The sequence below is a fragment of the Prunus dulcis genome, chromosome 6 (genome assembly GCF_902201215.1).
Source record: "Prunus dulcis chromosome 6, ALMONDv2, whole genome shotgun sequence".
Lineage (NCBI taxonomy): Eukaryota > Viridiplantae > Streptophyta > Magnoliopsida > Rosales > Rosaceae > Prunus > Prunus dulcis.
Window position 1 is genome coordinate 11,605,874 of NC_047655.1, and position 15,944 is coordinate 11,621,817.

The following is a 15,944-nucleotide window of genomic DNA, read 5'->3' on the forward strand; positions in this document are numbered from 1 at the left end:
GGTCACGCATCTAAACACTGCTCTTTCTTTCTCCATGGATTATCTTTTCTTTCTGACTTTGACTCTGTTTCTCTTTTTTCTCTATGCTACTGGTCTGATATATATTATTTTATATTCTTATTGCCTCGTCTTGTCTCCCTCGAAAACTGAAATTGAGCTACACTGAATTGCTCCTTAGATTTACCAACGTCGGTTTTCTCAATTGTTGGTACCGCGTTGATGCTGATATTTGGTCCACAGAGGCTTTTAGTTTGGTGGTTTGTATGTGCTCAAAACTGAACCAACCCAAACTAAACCAACATTTGACCTCTCAAAGCTATGCTTACCCCACTTTGTTTTATCCCCACGATTATATTGCTACATGCAAAAGCAACATAACCTGTCGACAGAGAGCATAGAACAAGAATGTGCTACCAAATAGTCTTAACTTTGGCCTCAATGATATTCAGCCTTCTATCTAGCAGCTTTCCCAGTAGTGCCCCTTTAGATCGCATCAATCATGACCTCTTGATTGGTCGCTAAGCACATGTAGCATGAAATACATGCTACGGTGAAGTTCAAGTTCTTTATCAAGGACATTAACTCATGACAAGTTAAGAAACATTAATTCATGTTAATTGAAGCAAAAACACTGAAGACACACCTAGAAATGAAGAGAGTGGACAACTATATATATTTTGATACAAGCGATTTCTACTTTAATGGGAAGATGGATTCAAATTCGAGTGCAGAGTAGAGAGCTAGCACATCCGCTGTAGTCAACTTAACTAAACTCACTATGTCTGCCAATGAATAACGTTATAGGCTGGTTTAGGCTAAACCCTAAACCATGTCTACATTTTATTTTTCTTAAATGTAATATATTGTGTCTATATCTAACTCGGTCATCTAGGTTCCGATGCTTCGTGGAATAGAAAGTGTTGAAAGCAATGGGTTATGGGTGTGCATCTCAGGACCTTGACCTGTGAGGAGAGCTTCATTGTTAGTGAAGGGCCCACTACTTCATCTACCCTCTTCTTCAGAAAAAGTGATGTCCATGGAGATGGAGGAGATAGCTATAAATTTGGACATCAAATATATTTTCCGTTTCCACGTTCTCTTTATTTATTTATTTTATTTCTATTTTTCCTCTTCCTTATCTACGGAACCAAATATATGATTAAAAAATTGAAACAAATTATATTAAGTCGTCACATAAAATAATAAATCAGCTTACAAATTCTGGATTTGACGCAGCTGTAGGTCTATATATGAAAAACAAACCAAGGAAATAAAAACAAAGAGAAATCTATTATATAGGAGGCCTTTTAAAATGCAATTATAGCAGAAACAGTCAACCTGATTGAAGAAGATATTTAGGTAGAGCATACAGGGGGAGCGAGAGATGTGGATAAGGGTCTTGGTCAGTATCACTCCAGAAAAAAAAAACATTAAAAATAATAATAATAATAATGGTGGTTACAAATAATTCTGCAATTAGTCTAGGGCAAAAAGCAGGATGCATTATTTTCCTCTGTTTATAGATTCCATCAACTTTTCTAAAAGAAAACAACTTTTTTAAAAAGACATTTTCGTTGTGTGTCGTTAAGCATATCACAACACTTTTTTTTTTTAAAAAAATTTACAAAAAAGCATTACTTGGCTTTTTTTCATCCTCTCTCTCTCTCTCTCTTTCTCTTTTTCTTTCTCTCTCTCTTTATCAACGTAGCACAAGCTTTAAAATGCTTTAAAAGCCAATGAGGTCTAACATAGTTGAAAAAGGGCATTTGACTTGCAAATCAAAGGTCTCAAGTTCGAATCCCTAAGGCATCATAGTTGTGTGTGTGTGTGAGAAATTATCATCTTATATAATTTAGACTATCGCTTGTACTAAAAAAAAAACTTTAAAATATAAAGGGATTTTTGTATAAATGTCACATGAACTTGTACTTTAGTTTCAATTTGTCAACTTAGAGAAAAATTTAAGAGAAATGTCAACTTAATTTTTCTAAATCCATGATTTGTCATCCGATCGACTTTAATACCATCCAATTTTCCATCCATTTTTAAGGGTATTTTACTCTTTCCATTTTCAAGGGTATTTTTAAAATGGAAAAATCAATATAAAAAAAATTGTATATATTTTAAACAAATAAAAAAAATTTCCCACCTTCATTCATCCCCCGTGCGTCACCGACGGCTCCAACCAAGCCTATCCACGTTGAAATCCATTCCCACTTCCTCATTCTTTCTCTACCATGGAACACCCACCCTCCACACAAAAATTCCCTTTATAACCCACCCAAACTGAGTCCACCACTTTCTTCTTATTTTTTCTTTTTGGTAATTTTCCATTTGCATATTTAAAATAGTTGAAGGACATTACCAAACCAACAATTCGATAGCCTACATAACAGATGGTGACCAAGCAAACTTAGATCCTTCAACAAAAACGCGTAAGTTGATGAAACTATAAAGATACGAAAGGGGTTGGATTTTGGTGGGATGCTTAAGTAGTTTTAAATCAAGTATCTGAAAATTTCAAACATGCTCAATGAACATAAAAAAATTAATACATGTTCAAAGAGAGAGAGAGAGAGAGAGAGAGAGAGAGAGAGAGAGAGAGATGTGTTTTGGGCACAGGTGGGGTTGGGGTAGGGGACAAAGGGAGAGAGAGGTCTCTCTTTTTTCACTTTTTTTATTTGAAAATGGAAAGACTATAATACCCTTTAAAATGGATGAAAAATTAGATGGTATTAAAATCAGATAACAAATCATGGATTTTGAAAAATTAGGATGACATTTCTCTTAAATTTTTTTTTAAGTTTATAAATTGAAACTGAAGTATAAATTCAGGTGACATTTCTATAAAAATCCCAAATATAAATATAAAATATTTTACACACGTTTTTCCTCCGGAGTCAATATGTTTTTCTTTGAAAGTAATTTACCAAAAACATAAACTTTTCTGAAAAGTAAAGTGAACCCAAATTTTTACTTTATGCAATGTCCCAGACTCCCAGCTGCAGCATAAAATAAGTCTATAAAATAGAAAATGGAATTGCTGCAATATCCCTACCAACTTTAGCTTCCTCCCTACTCCTGGACTCTTGGTGTTGCATCCAGGCCATTAATAGCAAGGTAGGTTAATTTTTCCGTTTAGTATTGTCACTTGAAGCTTCAAGCTTGAATTCCTCAAATAAATATTTTCATCAAACTTCTGTCTCTGTAGTCTGTTATATCCCTCTTCTGCTCACCCTTCATCCATTTTCAATTATTAGTTTTGTTTTGCTAGACGTTTGGTTGAACGCTTGTTAAGCCTTTTACTTACCATCTCAAGTTTTCTATATATTTTCAGGACCAACGAAACGACGTCGTGGTACTCATAAAGTTTCTTTGACTCTGCTGTAGTAATGAATCCAGACGAGACCTTTGTGAATGTCGAAGAGAGTTTTGTGAATCCTGATGAGAGTTTTGTGAATCCTGAAAGTTTTGTCCTAAGGTTTAGTTTCTTTGGATTTGTTTTTTATTTTATGTTAGGATAGATTATTTTTCTTGATCAGTCTTATTTTAATACAATTATTATTATTATTATTTTTACAAACTGCTATTAAACTACTCTAATCTACAAGAGGGCACTTTGAACTCGGTTGTAAGGGGGCGGGAAAATGCCATGATCAACTAGCATAATCTACATCTCCTATCTTATATTATTATTTTTGAGAATTCATTTTGCCAACCATTTTTGAAAAATTAATATTACACCCCTATTTGCCTTTAGAAAAACAAAATAAAATCCTCTCAAGTTCTACCTCACACGCTTATAATATTCATAGTATACGTGGAGTGTTTGTTTCTTAAAATTTTTTTTTTTTTTTATACAAGTAAAAATTTACTCTAAATTAATCCAATTTATGGGGAGGGGGATTCAAACTTTCAAGGGGACTAGCTCCCGGCCCTTGCCAACTCAAAAATTTGGGCCTTGGGCTAATTTTAAATTCCTCATAAAAATGGGATGCACACAATTATAATTATAGAGCCTTTACGAATTATATGGGTAGAAGTTCGAAACTCTGCAAATATTTATGGAACCTCTAAAAATGCAAATAAAAAATAAAATAAAATTCGAGGAGTGAAGACTTATATACGGATAAAGTTGTCCTTTAAAATAAAATAATATTTATATCATGCGAGGAGTGAACACTTTATCCTTTAAAATTGTCCAGGTTACTTAATTGGTGCCAACTTGTTTTGAGAGTTTCCATAAATATTTTCTGATAAAGTCTTCACCCCTTGCATGAGGTAGGCTTATATCATGCGAGAAGTGAAAACTTTATCCTTTAAAATTTTTCGTGTTACTTAATTGGTGCCAACTTGTTTTTTTTTTTTATGTAGCCAAAAAAATAAAAAAATGTTTTTCTTTTACATTACAATGCCTGCATTCTGTATGTGTTTCTATCAGTTCCGGCAAGAAGCCTCCTGCAAGAGGTGAAGGAAATTCAGCAAGTAAAAAATGGCCGACAGCAAAGGAAATTTTTGATCCACAAGGGGCCTTCCTTCCATTATGGAACAAAATATTCGTAATTGCATGTGTGGTTGCAGTCTCATTGGATCCTTTGTTCTTTTACATTCCAAACATCAATGAGCAATACAAGTGCCTTGGAAAGGACAAAAAGTTGAGAACTACAGCCCTTCTTCTCCGATCGCTCATGGACCTCACTTTCGTAATCCATATGGCTCATCAAATTCGTGTCACGGAGAAAATTGTGGCCTCCGAGCAGGTAGCAAGAAGAGGAAAGGCAGATTGGTTGTGCAGAAGACAAGAGTTGGTTAGGGCGATTCCCTGGTTTTCCATCCTAGTTGACTTTCTTGCTGCTCTTCCAATCCCACAAGTAAGAGAAAATTAATTTATATTTGAGATGTAATTCAAGTAATTGATATTTTTGCTTAACAGAAGAAGAGGAAAGGATCTAATCATCTAACCTTTGGAGTGATGATCTAAGTCTAACCCACTGTAATTATTTTTGCCATGCAGGTGGCAATAGGAGTTGTCTTTTTCAAAAGGAGAAGCTTTGAGTATTTTCGCAAAGTGGGTATTATGACCTCCCTAATTCTCTTCCAATATTTGCCAAGAGTTTATCGAATATACGTATCATATGAGGAACTTACAAGAATCAAAAGATGGGTTAGAGGTGCATTCAATTTTTTCCTATACATCCTTGCTAGTCATGTAAGTTATGTCTCCCTCGTCACCTTTATTTCATCGTTTCTGCCTTTCATGGAGTTGTATTATTTTTCTCTATACAATTTTATTTTATCATTCACTAATTTGCTTGTTTAATTAGGTTCTCGGAGGTTTTTGGTACTTCTTTTCCATACAACGAGAGATATCATGTTGGCATCAAGCTTGTCAAAAAAGTACTGAAAATTATTGTCTAGCTACGTATCATTTTCATTGCGATGACTTTAGTTTGAGAAATGAAAATATGACTTCAAGTAAAGTCAAATTCCTAAGTGAAGCTTGCCCATTAGATCCACAAAATTCCACAAGATTTGATTTTGGAATATTTGTTCATGCCCTTAAGTCAGAGTCAATACCTTTTCTGCAAAAATTCTTTCACTCTTATTGGTGGGGCTTGCGAAATCTCAGGTTCGTATTATGCATATAATTTTGCAATGATTTTATATTTATATTATTATTTTTTTAGTTTTATGTTATATTCTTTTAATTCATTTGAAAAATAAGAAATTTTTTGTTAATTTTTCAGTCTATGTGAATTCCACATTAACAGTTAACAGAATTTTTATCAATCTTATTAATGGAGGGTGTCTTTTGAAAGATTTCGTTAAATTCGAATACTGGTCAAACGGATCTTTAAAAGTTAGATATGAATTTGTAATAATTTCTATAATTTGGGGAGTTTACTAAAGTTAATCCTTTTATATTTTTTTTCCATTGCAGTAATTTTGGAACGAATTTAGAGACAAGTAATTACGTGTGGGAAAATTGCTTTGCTATTCTAATTTCTGTTATTGGCTTGCTACTCTTCTTGTACCTGATCGGAAATGTCCAGGTTGGGAAACAATCTACCTCTCTATTATTATTATTATTATTATTTATGTATATTTTTCTTCAAATCAAATTAAGCTTTAGAGCATATGTATCAACAACATTGTATAAGCTTGTTTGTGGTGAGACAGACGTATATACAGTTGGCAACTACAAAATCGGAGGAGATATGCCAGAAGATGATGATGAAAGACCTAGAGATCCAATTGTGGATGTCTAGAAATGGTCTCCCCAATGATATGAAGACCGTGATTATGAAAAATGTCAAACAAAGATTGGAACAAGATAAAGATGCTGATGTAGAGAATCTTTTCTCTATTCTCTCACGAAATAACAGGAAATCTATAAAGCGCCATCTTTGTATGAATACACTAAAGAAAGTACGTGATGTTCCAATGCTCACCTATCTAGCTAGCTATAATTTTTATTTTTATGTTTTTAAAGTAAATATAGTGTGGTATATACATCCACACATTATAATATAAGTGGACATTTATTAATACTATAGCTTAAAAGTGGGAAATATTAATTGTGTTGTCCACTTATGTTTTAACTCGTGAACTAACTATACCATGTGACTGTACTTCAATGCCATACAATAATTTTTCCTAACCAGAACGTAAATATTTCTTCTATTGAATTAATCTGAGCTATCGATATTTATATATGTGTTTGTATGTATAGGTACCAATGCTTCAAAGCATTGATGAAAGGGTATTGAAAATGATCTGCGACCATCTGAAGCCAGTGATCTACACGGAGAATAGCTATGTGATCCGAGTAGGAGAACCACTTGACTTGATGCTCTTCATCACACAAGGAATTATATGGACCTTTACAGGTACTAGTGCTGGTGATGGTTCTGTACAATTGAATGGCTCTTCTTCCTTGTCATCATCAACATCAATCACAAAGTGTCTTGAGAAAGGCGATTTTTATGGGGAAGAACTTCTAAGCCGAATTTCGACGTACATCTCTTTTTCGGACCTTCCTATCTGCACCGAAAATGTGAAATGTCATACAAAAGTAGAAGCCTTTGCTCTGTTGGCCAAGGACTTGAGGAGGGTAGTGTCTGAATTCTGGTGGTATTTCCCCGATTTGAAGAATTCCAAGTTAAAGGAGAAATCAGCACTTTCTTCCCTGCGAGCAGTCCGTCAACGAAATCGATCAAAGAAGGAGGCTACACTGCCTCCTAAGTCTGATGCTGATCGAGAACAATTGCCCGCAAATTAAACTATATGCTTCATGTTAATTTATTGATGCGCAATATACATATATGAAATAAATTAAATCTTAACAATTTGCCTCTTGCCTTTTTTTAACGCTAGAACTATGCACACATGCTATTGAAAGTTACTGCAAATAGATACTGCCACGTGGCACATACTTCAATTAATGCATGCCCACGCGTGCATAGATGTGGAAGTTACAACTAAGGTCTAAAATATCGATGATTTCAAAAATATCGGTAGTTCAAAAATATGAAAATTTTGATGAAAATATCGGGATATTATCAATGTCGATAAAATTTGAATAAAAACCACATAAATTGTAAGAAAAACTTAGAATTTTTTTGAAACATTGTAGGATGTTTATTTAATCAATTATCTATTACTTTATCAAAAATAATTGGAAGGAAATGTAATGCTTGATGGGTTTAATTGATTTAAGTTGATTATATAGCAAGCTGACAAACGCTGCGAGTGTAGAAAATATGTAGTAATTAATAAAAAAAGATTAAACACACCATAATCATTTATTTATATTGATTTACCTTTATCAAAGAGCATACACCAAAATTCTATGGTGAACATTGCATTGCCATCAAAAAAATAAATATAGCACAAATCTACATCTGTCTACAACGAAATATAACCTCAGATTTCATCAACCAACCCCAAAAATATTCATCACTTATCAGCTTTTTATTTATTTATAGGAAACAATTATATATAACATCTTATCAACTTTAAACATCAAAACATTCTCAAATTCAAGATATAATGACCACATTCCTTATCTAAATTACATCCATGGCTACAAAGTTGAGACTAGAAACTTACCCAACTTCCACTTCAGCCTAATTGGTTATTTGAGTTCTTTATAGGTTCAGCCCAAGTCAAAGTCACATGATTTCTAAAGCATTCCCAACATACAAACAACACAAAGTGTTTTCCCAATAATTTATATTTTTTCCAACTAAAAACCCAGAGGGGAATCCTACTTTGCTGCATCTTAAGGACCAAAAAGTGATTATACCAAAGAATTCCAAGACAAAAGCTATAGCTCAAAACACTAAATCATACAAATGTAGCTATTTATTGTTCAAAGAGTATTAATTTGAAATGACCAACTACAATAAAAGAAACATAAAGGCAGAGCTCAAATTGAATAACTATGAAACTTTTACAACAAAACACAGATCATTTGCAAGAGGAACACCCTCCCAATAATCGAGAGAGGAGATGTGGTCATCAGAGCCTTCTCGTTGTCACAGAAGGAGGAGAGAGGAAGGAATAGACAAGTTAACCGATAACCTACAATCAATGGTGTGGATTATCTCACATGCCCCAACTACTCATCCAACGTTAATCAAGAAGTATACAGCAGCAAGCACACATCTTTGCGGTCTTTCTAAACCTTATTTATTATATTAAGCCAGTGTCAGCCTTTAGGTTTTTATCCCTAATCTTGAGTGTTGAACCATAGGTTCGGCACAAGAGGAATCTTTCTTAGACTCGATCAAAATAGGTGGCGCAGCCATGAACTAAGCACAGTGTGAAATTTCCCTTTCATTATGTTCTCTTCCCATTTTTCTCTTTTTCCTCTCCCTTATCTTAGGGACCACATTAAAATTATTGAGAAGAAAGTACTTGTAGCGTTCCAAAGACAAATTAGAAAATATTAAGGTGTCACATAAAAATACTAAATCAATTTATAAATCGAACTTTGTACACAAGGTCTTGGTCAGTCAATGAATAATACTAACAATTAGTCTACCAAAAAAGCAGGACGCATTATTCTTCTCTGTATTCCATCAACTTTTCTAAAAGAACACAACTTTTCTAAAAGATTTTTGGCTCTGTTGTGAAGCAACCTAAAAGCATTTACTTGGTTTTTTATTTCTTTCCCTTTTTATATTCTTCACACGATATCAACAATCATTCATCTAAAAAAATATAATGCTCTTTAGAGCTAAATATTTATCTTCCTAACCAAAAAAAGAAAAAGAAAAAAAAGAAGAGCTTTTCTAAAAAGTAAAGTGAACCCAATTATTTATTTTATGCAATGTGCCAGCTGCAGCAAGATTCCTAACAAATACAAGCTCTTCAGGCTATTCCCTTGTATTGGACTCTTGAAGGAGGTCGTTCATAATAGCAAGGTAGGTTCAGCTCAGTATTATCACTTGAAGCTTTCGGTTTTATATACCTCTTGTGCTCGCCTTCGCATGGTTTCTGTAACCTTACTTGCATCACTTACTATTTCTCAACTGTCCATATTTTATCACTCAATTTACTCCCTCAATTGATATCTATTTTTGAATTTTGAAGGATTATAGTACAACTGAAAATAAATAGCAAAATCGTAATATATTATGTATAAATATACCGAACTTGGCTACAACGTTTTATTTTGCCTTGTTAAGGAGAAGGACATAGTTTATTCTTGTGAAATTTTAATTTATTTTTGTAGACTAGGTTACTTGCAGTTCACCCCTCATCCATTTTCTATTAGTTCTGTTTTGACAGACGTTTGGTTATGAAACCCTTTTACTTATCATCTTCAGTTTTCTATATATTTTCAGGACCAACGAAACAACATCGTGGTGCTCCAAATATTTCTTCTACTCTTATAGTTATGAAACCAGATGAGAGCTTTGTGAATCCTGACGAGAGCTTTGTGAATCCTGACAGTTTTATCCAAAGGTTTAGTTTCTTTGCATTTGTTTTTTATTTCATTTTACTTTATTTTTTTAATTTTATGTTATGAGTTTTTTTTTTTTTCTTGATCCATCTTATTTTAAAGCAATTATTATAATTTTTATTGATCGATATTAAATTACTCTACTCTATGGGGAGGGTGATTCAAACTTAGAAGCAAGGGACCAAGAGTAGTGCCCTGTAACACCCCTATTTTCCTTACATTAAACGAAAAAGTTAAGATAAAAAAAGGTAAACAAGTAATTAAGAATCATTACAAATTTTTATACTATTATATTCAAAATTTGAACATTTTGTAAATAATTTGGAAAGAGAAGTGCCACAATATCAAAATTTAATTGGTATCTATAAAACTACATATTTTTTTATGTGAACGTCTAGACGTTATTACCTTCAGATGCCATGTATTTTTTACTATCATTCCTTACTTTCCTTCCTGTTTACAATGATGTCTACACTATAATAACGTGCCGACACTCCAATGAGAAAAGAACTTTATATATATATATATATATATATATGTGTGTGTGTGTACTACTATTTAATGCTTATGTTATTCACTTAACAAAGTTCCGATTAGACTCAGCTAGTTGGTATTTGTATTATACCCGTTTATAAAAAGGCCTTTAAGAGAAGCCTCTTTGTTAATCACTTTTGATAGAGTTTCATACAAAAAGATAATATATGAGATAAAATAGTAATCAACAACTGCTGGGGAAAAATAAAATAAAATAAAATAAAATCCTTATCTTCCACTTATCTCTCGGCTTCACATGCATATAATATGCGTGAAATTTTTAATAATTACAATTGCTCCATACCATTGTTCTGAGAAATGTAACACTAGCCCAACTTCCCAAGGCCCAAATTATATCATGCGAGGAGTTTGTCCTCTAAAGTTATCCATGTTTAGTTTGTCTTTATTTTACGTTCTAATGGCATTATATGCATTTATATCAGCACTGGGAAGAGGCCTCCCGCAAAAGGTGAAGGAAATTCAGCAAGTAAAAAATGGCCAACAGCAAAGGAAATTTTTGACCCACAGGGGCCTTTCCTTCCATTATGGAACAAGATATTTGTAATTGCATGTGTGATTGCAGTCTCATTGGATCCTTTGTTCTTTTACATCCCAAACATCAATGAGAAATACAAGTGCCTTGGTAAGGACAAGAAGTTGAGGACTGCAGCTCTTCTTCTGCGAACGCTCATGGACCTCACTTTCGTAATCCATATGGTACATCAGATTCGTGTCACGGCAAAAATCGTGGCCTCGGAGCATGTGTCAAGAAGAGGAAAGTCAGATTGGTTATGCAGAAGAAGAGAGTTGGTTAAGGCAATGCCCTGGTTTTCCATCCTAATTGACTTTCTTGCTGCTCTTCCAATCCCACAAGTAAGAGAAAGACTAAATTATTTGATATATATATATATATATATAAATTGATTGATTGATTGTTGCTTAACACAAGAAGAAATGATCTTAGTCCAGTCCATTGTAATTATTTCTGTCATGCAGTTAGCAATAGGAGTTGTCTTTTTCAGAAGGAAAAGCTCTCAGTATTTTCGCAAAAGGAGGATTATGACCTTCCTTCTTCTCTTCCAATATTTGCCAAGGGTTTATCGAATATACCTAACGTATGAGGAACTTACAAGGATCAAAAGATGGGTTAGAGGTGCATTCAATTTTTTTCTATACATCCTCGCTAGTCATGTAAGTTTCGTCTCCCTCATCATAACTCAATTATTTTATGTTTTTTTGCCTTTGATGGAGTTGGATTATTTTTCTCCATTCAATTTTCCCATGTCATTCACTATTTTGCTTGTTTGATTAGGTACTTGGAGGTTTTTGGTACTTCTTTTCGATCCAACGAGAGACGTCATGTTGGCATCATGCTTGTAAAAGAAGTACTGAAACTTTTTGTGTAGCTAATTATCACTTTCATTGCGATGATTATAGTCTGGGAGACGACATTACCACTTCAAGTAAAGTCAAATTCCTAAATAAATTGTGCCCATTAGATCCACCAAACTCCTCAATATTTGATTTTGGAATATTTGTTGATGCCCTTAAGTCGGGGTCAACACCTTTTATGCAAAAGTTCTTTCACTCTTATTGGTGGGGCCTGCGAAATCTCAGGTTGGCATTATACAAATCAATCACAATGAACAAATTTTCAGTTATTCCGCAGTGATTTTATTCAGTTTTGTTCAACATAAAGAAACACCAACTATGCTCATTACAAGATTTTTCTTTTTTATAAAAGACATTCTAGCCTTTCTATACAGGCTATGAGAATTAGGGCTTTTCATTCCGCATGCATTTTGATTAAGATGAATAGTTGGAGCTTGAGATAGGAGAAATATTTCCCACCCGTTGCATTGCCTCATTTTCTCTTCTATTTTGATAAGTTACATGAGGAGAGAGATACAAACGAGGTAATGAAACGGAAATGGAGAAATTTTACTTGTGAAATAGGGAGAAATAGTATAAAATAATAAGCGAATAGCGAGTGCGTGAAATAGGTTATTTTGGTTTTACTAGTTTACCCTCATATAACAAATAGTGCTCTCTTTTCTCATTATGTGCTGTATATATAGCCATTGAATAGTGTCTGACACATTTTTTTTGACTCTTTAATTAATTGTTCTCCTTGCAGTAACTTTGGGACGAATTTAGAAACAAGTAGTTACGTGTGGGAAAACTGCTTTGCAATTCTAATTTCTGTTATTGGCTTGCTACTCTTTTTGTATCTCATCGGAAATGTACAGGTTGGGAAACAATCTTCCTTCCTAGATCTATTATTAATTGTTTTATTTATTTATTTTTCTTTAATAAATTATAATTTAAAGCCTAAGTCACAAATTGTAATATAAGCTTGTTTGTGGTGGAACAGACATATATACAGTTGGCAACTACAAAATCAGAGAACATATGCCAGAAGATGGCAATGAAAGACCTAGAGATCCAATTGTGGATGTCTAGAAATGGTCTTCCAGAGGATATGAAGACGGTGATTATGAAAAATGTCAAACAAAGACTGGAACAAGACAAAGATGCTGATGTAGAGAATATGTTCTCTATTCTCTCACAGAATAATAGGAAATCTATAAAGCGTTATCTCTGCATGGACACGTTGAAGAAAGTACGTAATATGTTCCAATACTCACCTCTCTATCTGGCTATATAATTTTATTTTGCAAAGTATATCTTATCCATGTAATAGATTTATAGGTGAATATTTATCGATACTATTACCTTAAAACTGAGAAATATTAGTATTGTCTGCTTATTATTTAACATATGAACGATTTATATCACGTGTACAATTTCTCCTACCTCAGAATTAAATATTTCTTATTGAATTAATATGTACTCTATGTATAGGTACCAATGCTTCAAAGTACTGATGAAAGGGTGTTGAAAGTGATATGCAACTATTTAAAGCCAGTGATCTACTCGGAGAATAGCTACGTGATTCGAGCAGGAGAACCACTTGACTTGATGCTCTTCATCACACAAGGAATTATATGGACCTTTGCAGGTACTCACATTGATGGTTCTGGAAAATTAAATGGTTCCTCTTCATCATCAACATCATCAATCACAAGGTGTCTTGAGAAAGGCGATTTTTACGGGGAAGAACTTCTTAGCCGAATTTCGACATACATCTCCTTTTCGGACCTTCCTATCTGCACTGACAATGTGAAATGTCATACAAAAGTAGAAGCGTTTGCTCTACTAGCCAAGGACTTGAAGACGGTAGTGACTGAATTTTGGTGGTATTTTCCCACTTTGAACAATTCGGAGTTGGAGGAGAAGTTGGCACTTTCTTCCGTTCGAGCAGTCCGTCGACGCAATCGAGAAAAGAAGGCTACAAGGTCTTCCAAGTTGGCTGCTGATCATCGAGAGCAAAGGCTCGCATATCAACGACTACATGCGTCCTGTTAATTTATCGCTACTAAGTATAAAATGTATAAACAAATAAAATCCAATATTTCCCTCTTGCCTTTGTTTAACACCATATCTACCCACACTTGCTATTGATGTTAGACTTGTGTGATTCCCTAATACTACTTACAATTGAAAGTTATTGTAAGTTATTGTAATGGTGTGTTTACTAATTAGGAATTGAAATTTTCATTAGGAATCTAACTCTCCTCAATCCATATGGTTTAGTAAACAACTTCAATAGGAATCCGGAATTTAATTCTCCTCCATCCAACTCCTCTTCAATTTAGTTCATCCTTAATTCAATTCCTCCTAATCCAATTACGGATTAGTGAACATGCCACAAGTATACAAAGAGAAAAGGTAGGATGATGATGGGAGATCATTTGTGGTAAATTGTTGTTTATTATGTGTAAGATGTGTAAGCCATTCTATTGTCTTAGTCCTGGAAATATGATGTTCTAATCCTAGGAGGACTTGAGTGATTTAATTGATTAGGGAATAGAACTCAAGCTTTTCGGATAACCACTTATATAGAACTTATTAAAGTAAAACACAAGTGTTAATAGAATTCCTAATACAATATGGATTGAAACAAACCTAGTCTAATGCAAATAGAATACTTGAAGGCTTCTTAATAGGCAAGGCATTCGAGTTATGCATGTATATATAGGGGTCCCTTCCCTTGCAGCTAAACACACTAAAAAACAGACTCTCACCCTATCTAGAGGAAAGAGAATTAAAGAGTTGCTTAGGAGAAGAAGATCCTCGATAGTTGTCATGGCTGAGCAAGGTTAGTATTTTAGAATAAAAGCCTAGTAAGGATTTACATGTGGTATCAGAGCTCTAGGTTTTTATTCTTTAATCTAATCCATGTTGTAAACACAAAAGTTATTTTAAACCTAATTGTTTATATCATAAGTTATATTAGCATGTAGTTTTCACCAATTTGCCTATCTTATATGTTAAGTTATGATCAAGAGCATAAGGTTATTACTGCTATGCTGACAAGGCTCTTGATCAATGATTTAAAAACTGTCATGCAGAATGAGTGAGCCACAACTGCTCAGGCTGAGTGAAAGGTTTTTCATTTGACAGTTTGGTCAAAAATTGCATCCGTATTCGTTGCCTTATGTAGGGGTGGGCATCAATCAGGCCGATCTGACCAAACCGATCGAACCAAATCGTATTTTCTGGTTTGGTTTGGTTTTGACTTTAAAAAAGTCAACTGTTTTAAAATATGAACCAAACCGGAGTAGTTTGGTTCAGCTGCAGTTTTAAGCTTTGGAAAACTGTGCTAATCTGAACCGAACCATTTAAATATTAATTAATTAATTATATATATTAGTTTACGTGTCAATGATTGAGTGGCTAATTATATGTGTTAGTGTATACCCAACTTGAATTGGACTCGAAACAACTTACAACTCTCTCACATCTCATCTCATCTTCGTTGAATACGCAGCCCCATCTCAGCTCTTCTTCCTCACTCAACCCTAGAGAAGCCATCATTGATTTGAACCATTACAACCTCCACTACTTCAATCGAACCCATTCTCACATCGCACAAACCTCGTCGATGTCGCACCTCCATCGTCGGCGTCACATCTCTATTATCGGCATCGCACCTCCATTGTTGGCGTCGCACCTCCATTGTCGACGTCTCACCTCCATTGATTCAAACGTGCTCCTCTCAGATCTGATTCGAACTCTCAGGCAGAGTTCTTGTAAGGAAGCATCTGATTCGAACCTGTGCTGTGGTTGGAAGTAAGCATCTGTCAGATTAAGGAACCTGTGATGTGCTGTGCTGTGGTTGTAAACAAGCATCTGTCTGTCTGATTAATTATTTGCAACGAACCTGTGCTATGCTCCTCTCAGACTAGTCGGCTTTTGCTTCTCTGGAAACCCATCTATCTTCGTCATTACCAAAGTTCATATCTCAAACCAAGCCCGATGGATGAAGCTAACTCAGTGCCAATGATGGTGAGTTCTTCTAATTTATCTAATT

The 15,944-nt window shown here is 34.2% G+C and overlaps 2 protein-coding genes across 3 annotated transcripts; both read left to right on the plus strand.

Annotated features, from left to right (window-relative positions):
- The first annotated feature begins 3,035 nt into the window (after positions 1–3,035).
- On the plus strand, positions 3,036–7,348 carry LOC117631944 (cyclic nucleotide-gated ion channel 1-like). 2 transcript variants are annotated; one of them, XM_034365288.1, is made up of 9 exons: positions 3,036–3,120; positions 3,338–3,481; positions 4,442–4,871; positions 5,015–5,209; positions 5,325–5,475; positions 5,569–5,629; positions 5,942–6,053; positions 6,181–6,429; positions 6,734–7,348. In XM_034365288.1, the coding sequence occupies exons 2-9, from the start codon at positions 3,393–3,395 to the stop codon at positions 7,280–7,282; spliced, it is 1,836 nt and encodes a 611-aa protein (XP_034221179.1). In that variant the 5' UTR covers positions 3,036–3,120; positions 3,338–3,392; the 3' UTR covers positions 7,283–7,348. The 2 variants fall into 2 exon arrangements, with proteins under 2 accessions (XP_034221179.1, XP_034221177.1); XM_034365286.1 differs by having other exon boundaries at positions 5,325–5,629.
- A 2,001-nt stretch (positions 7,349–9,349) lies between these two features.
- LOC117631454 (cyclic nucleotide-gated ion channel 1-like) lies at positions 9,350–14,135 on the plus strand. The gene is made up of 8 exons (XM_034364612.1): positions 9,350–9,431; positions 9,855–9,975; positions 10,951–11,380; positions 11,504–11,698; positions 11,820–12,124; positions 12,645–12,756; positions 12,882–13,130; positions 13,373–14,135. Exons 2-8 carry the CDS (start codon positions 9,908–9,910, stop codon positions 13,934–13,936), a joined length of 1,923 nt encoding a protein of 640 aa, XP_034220503.1. The 5' UTR covers positions 9,350–9,431; positions 9,855–9,907; the 3' UTR covers positions 13,937–14,135.
- Positions 14,136–15,944: the final 1,809 nt, after the last annotated feature.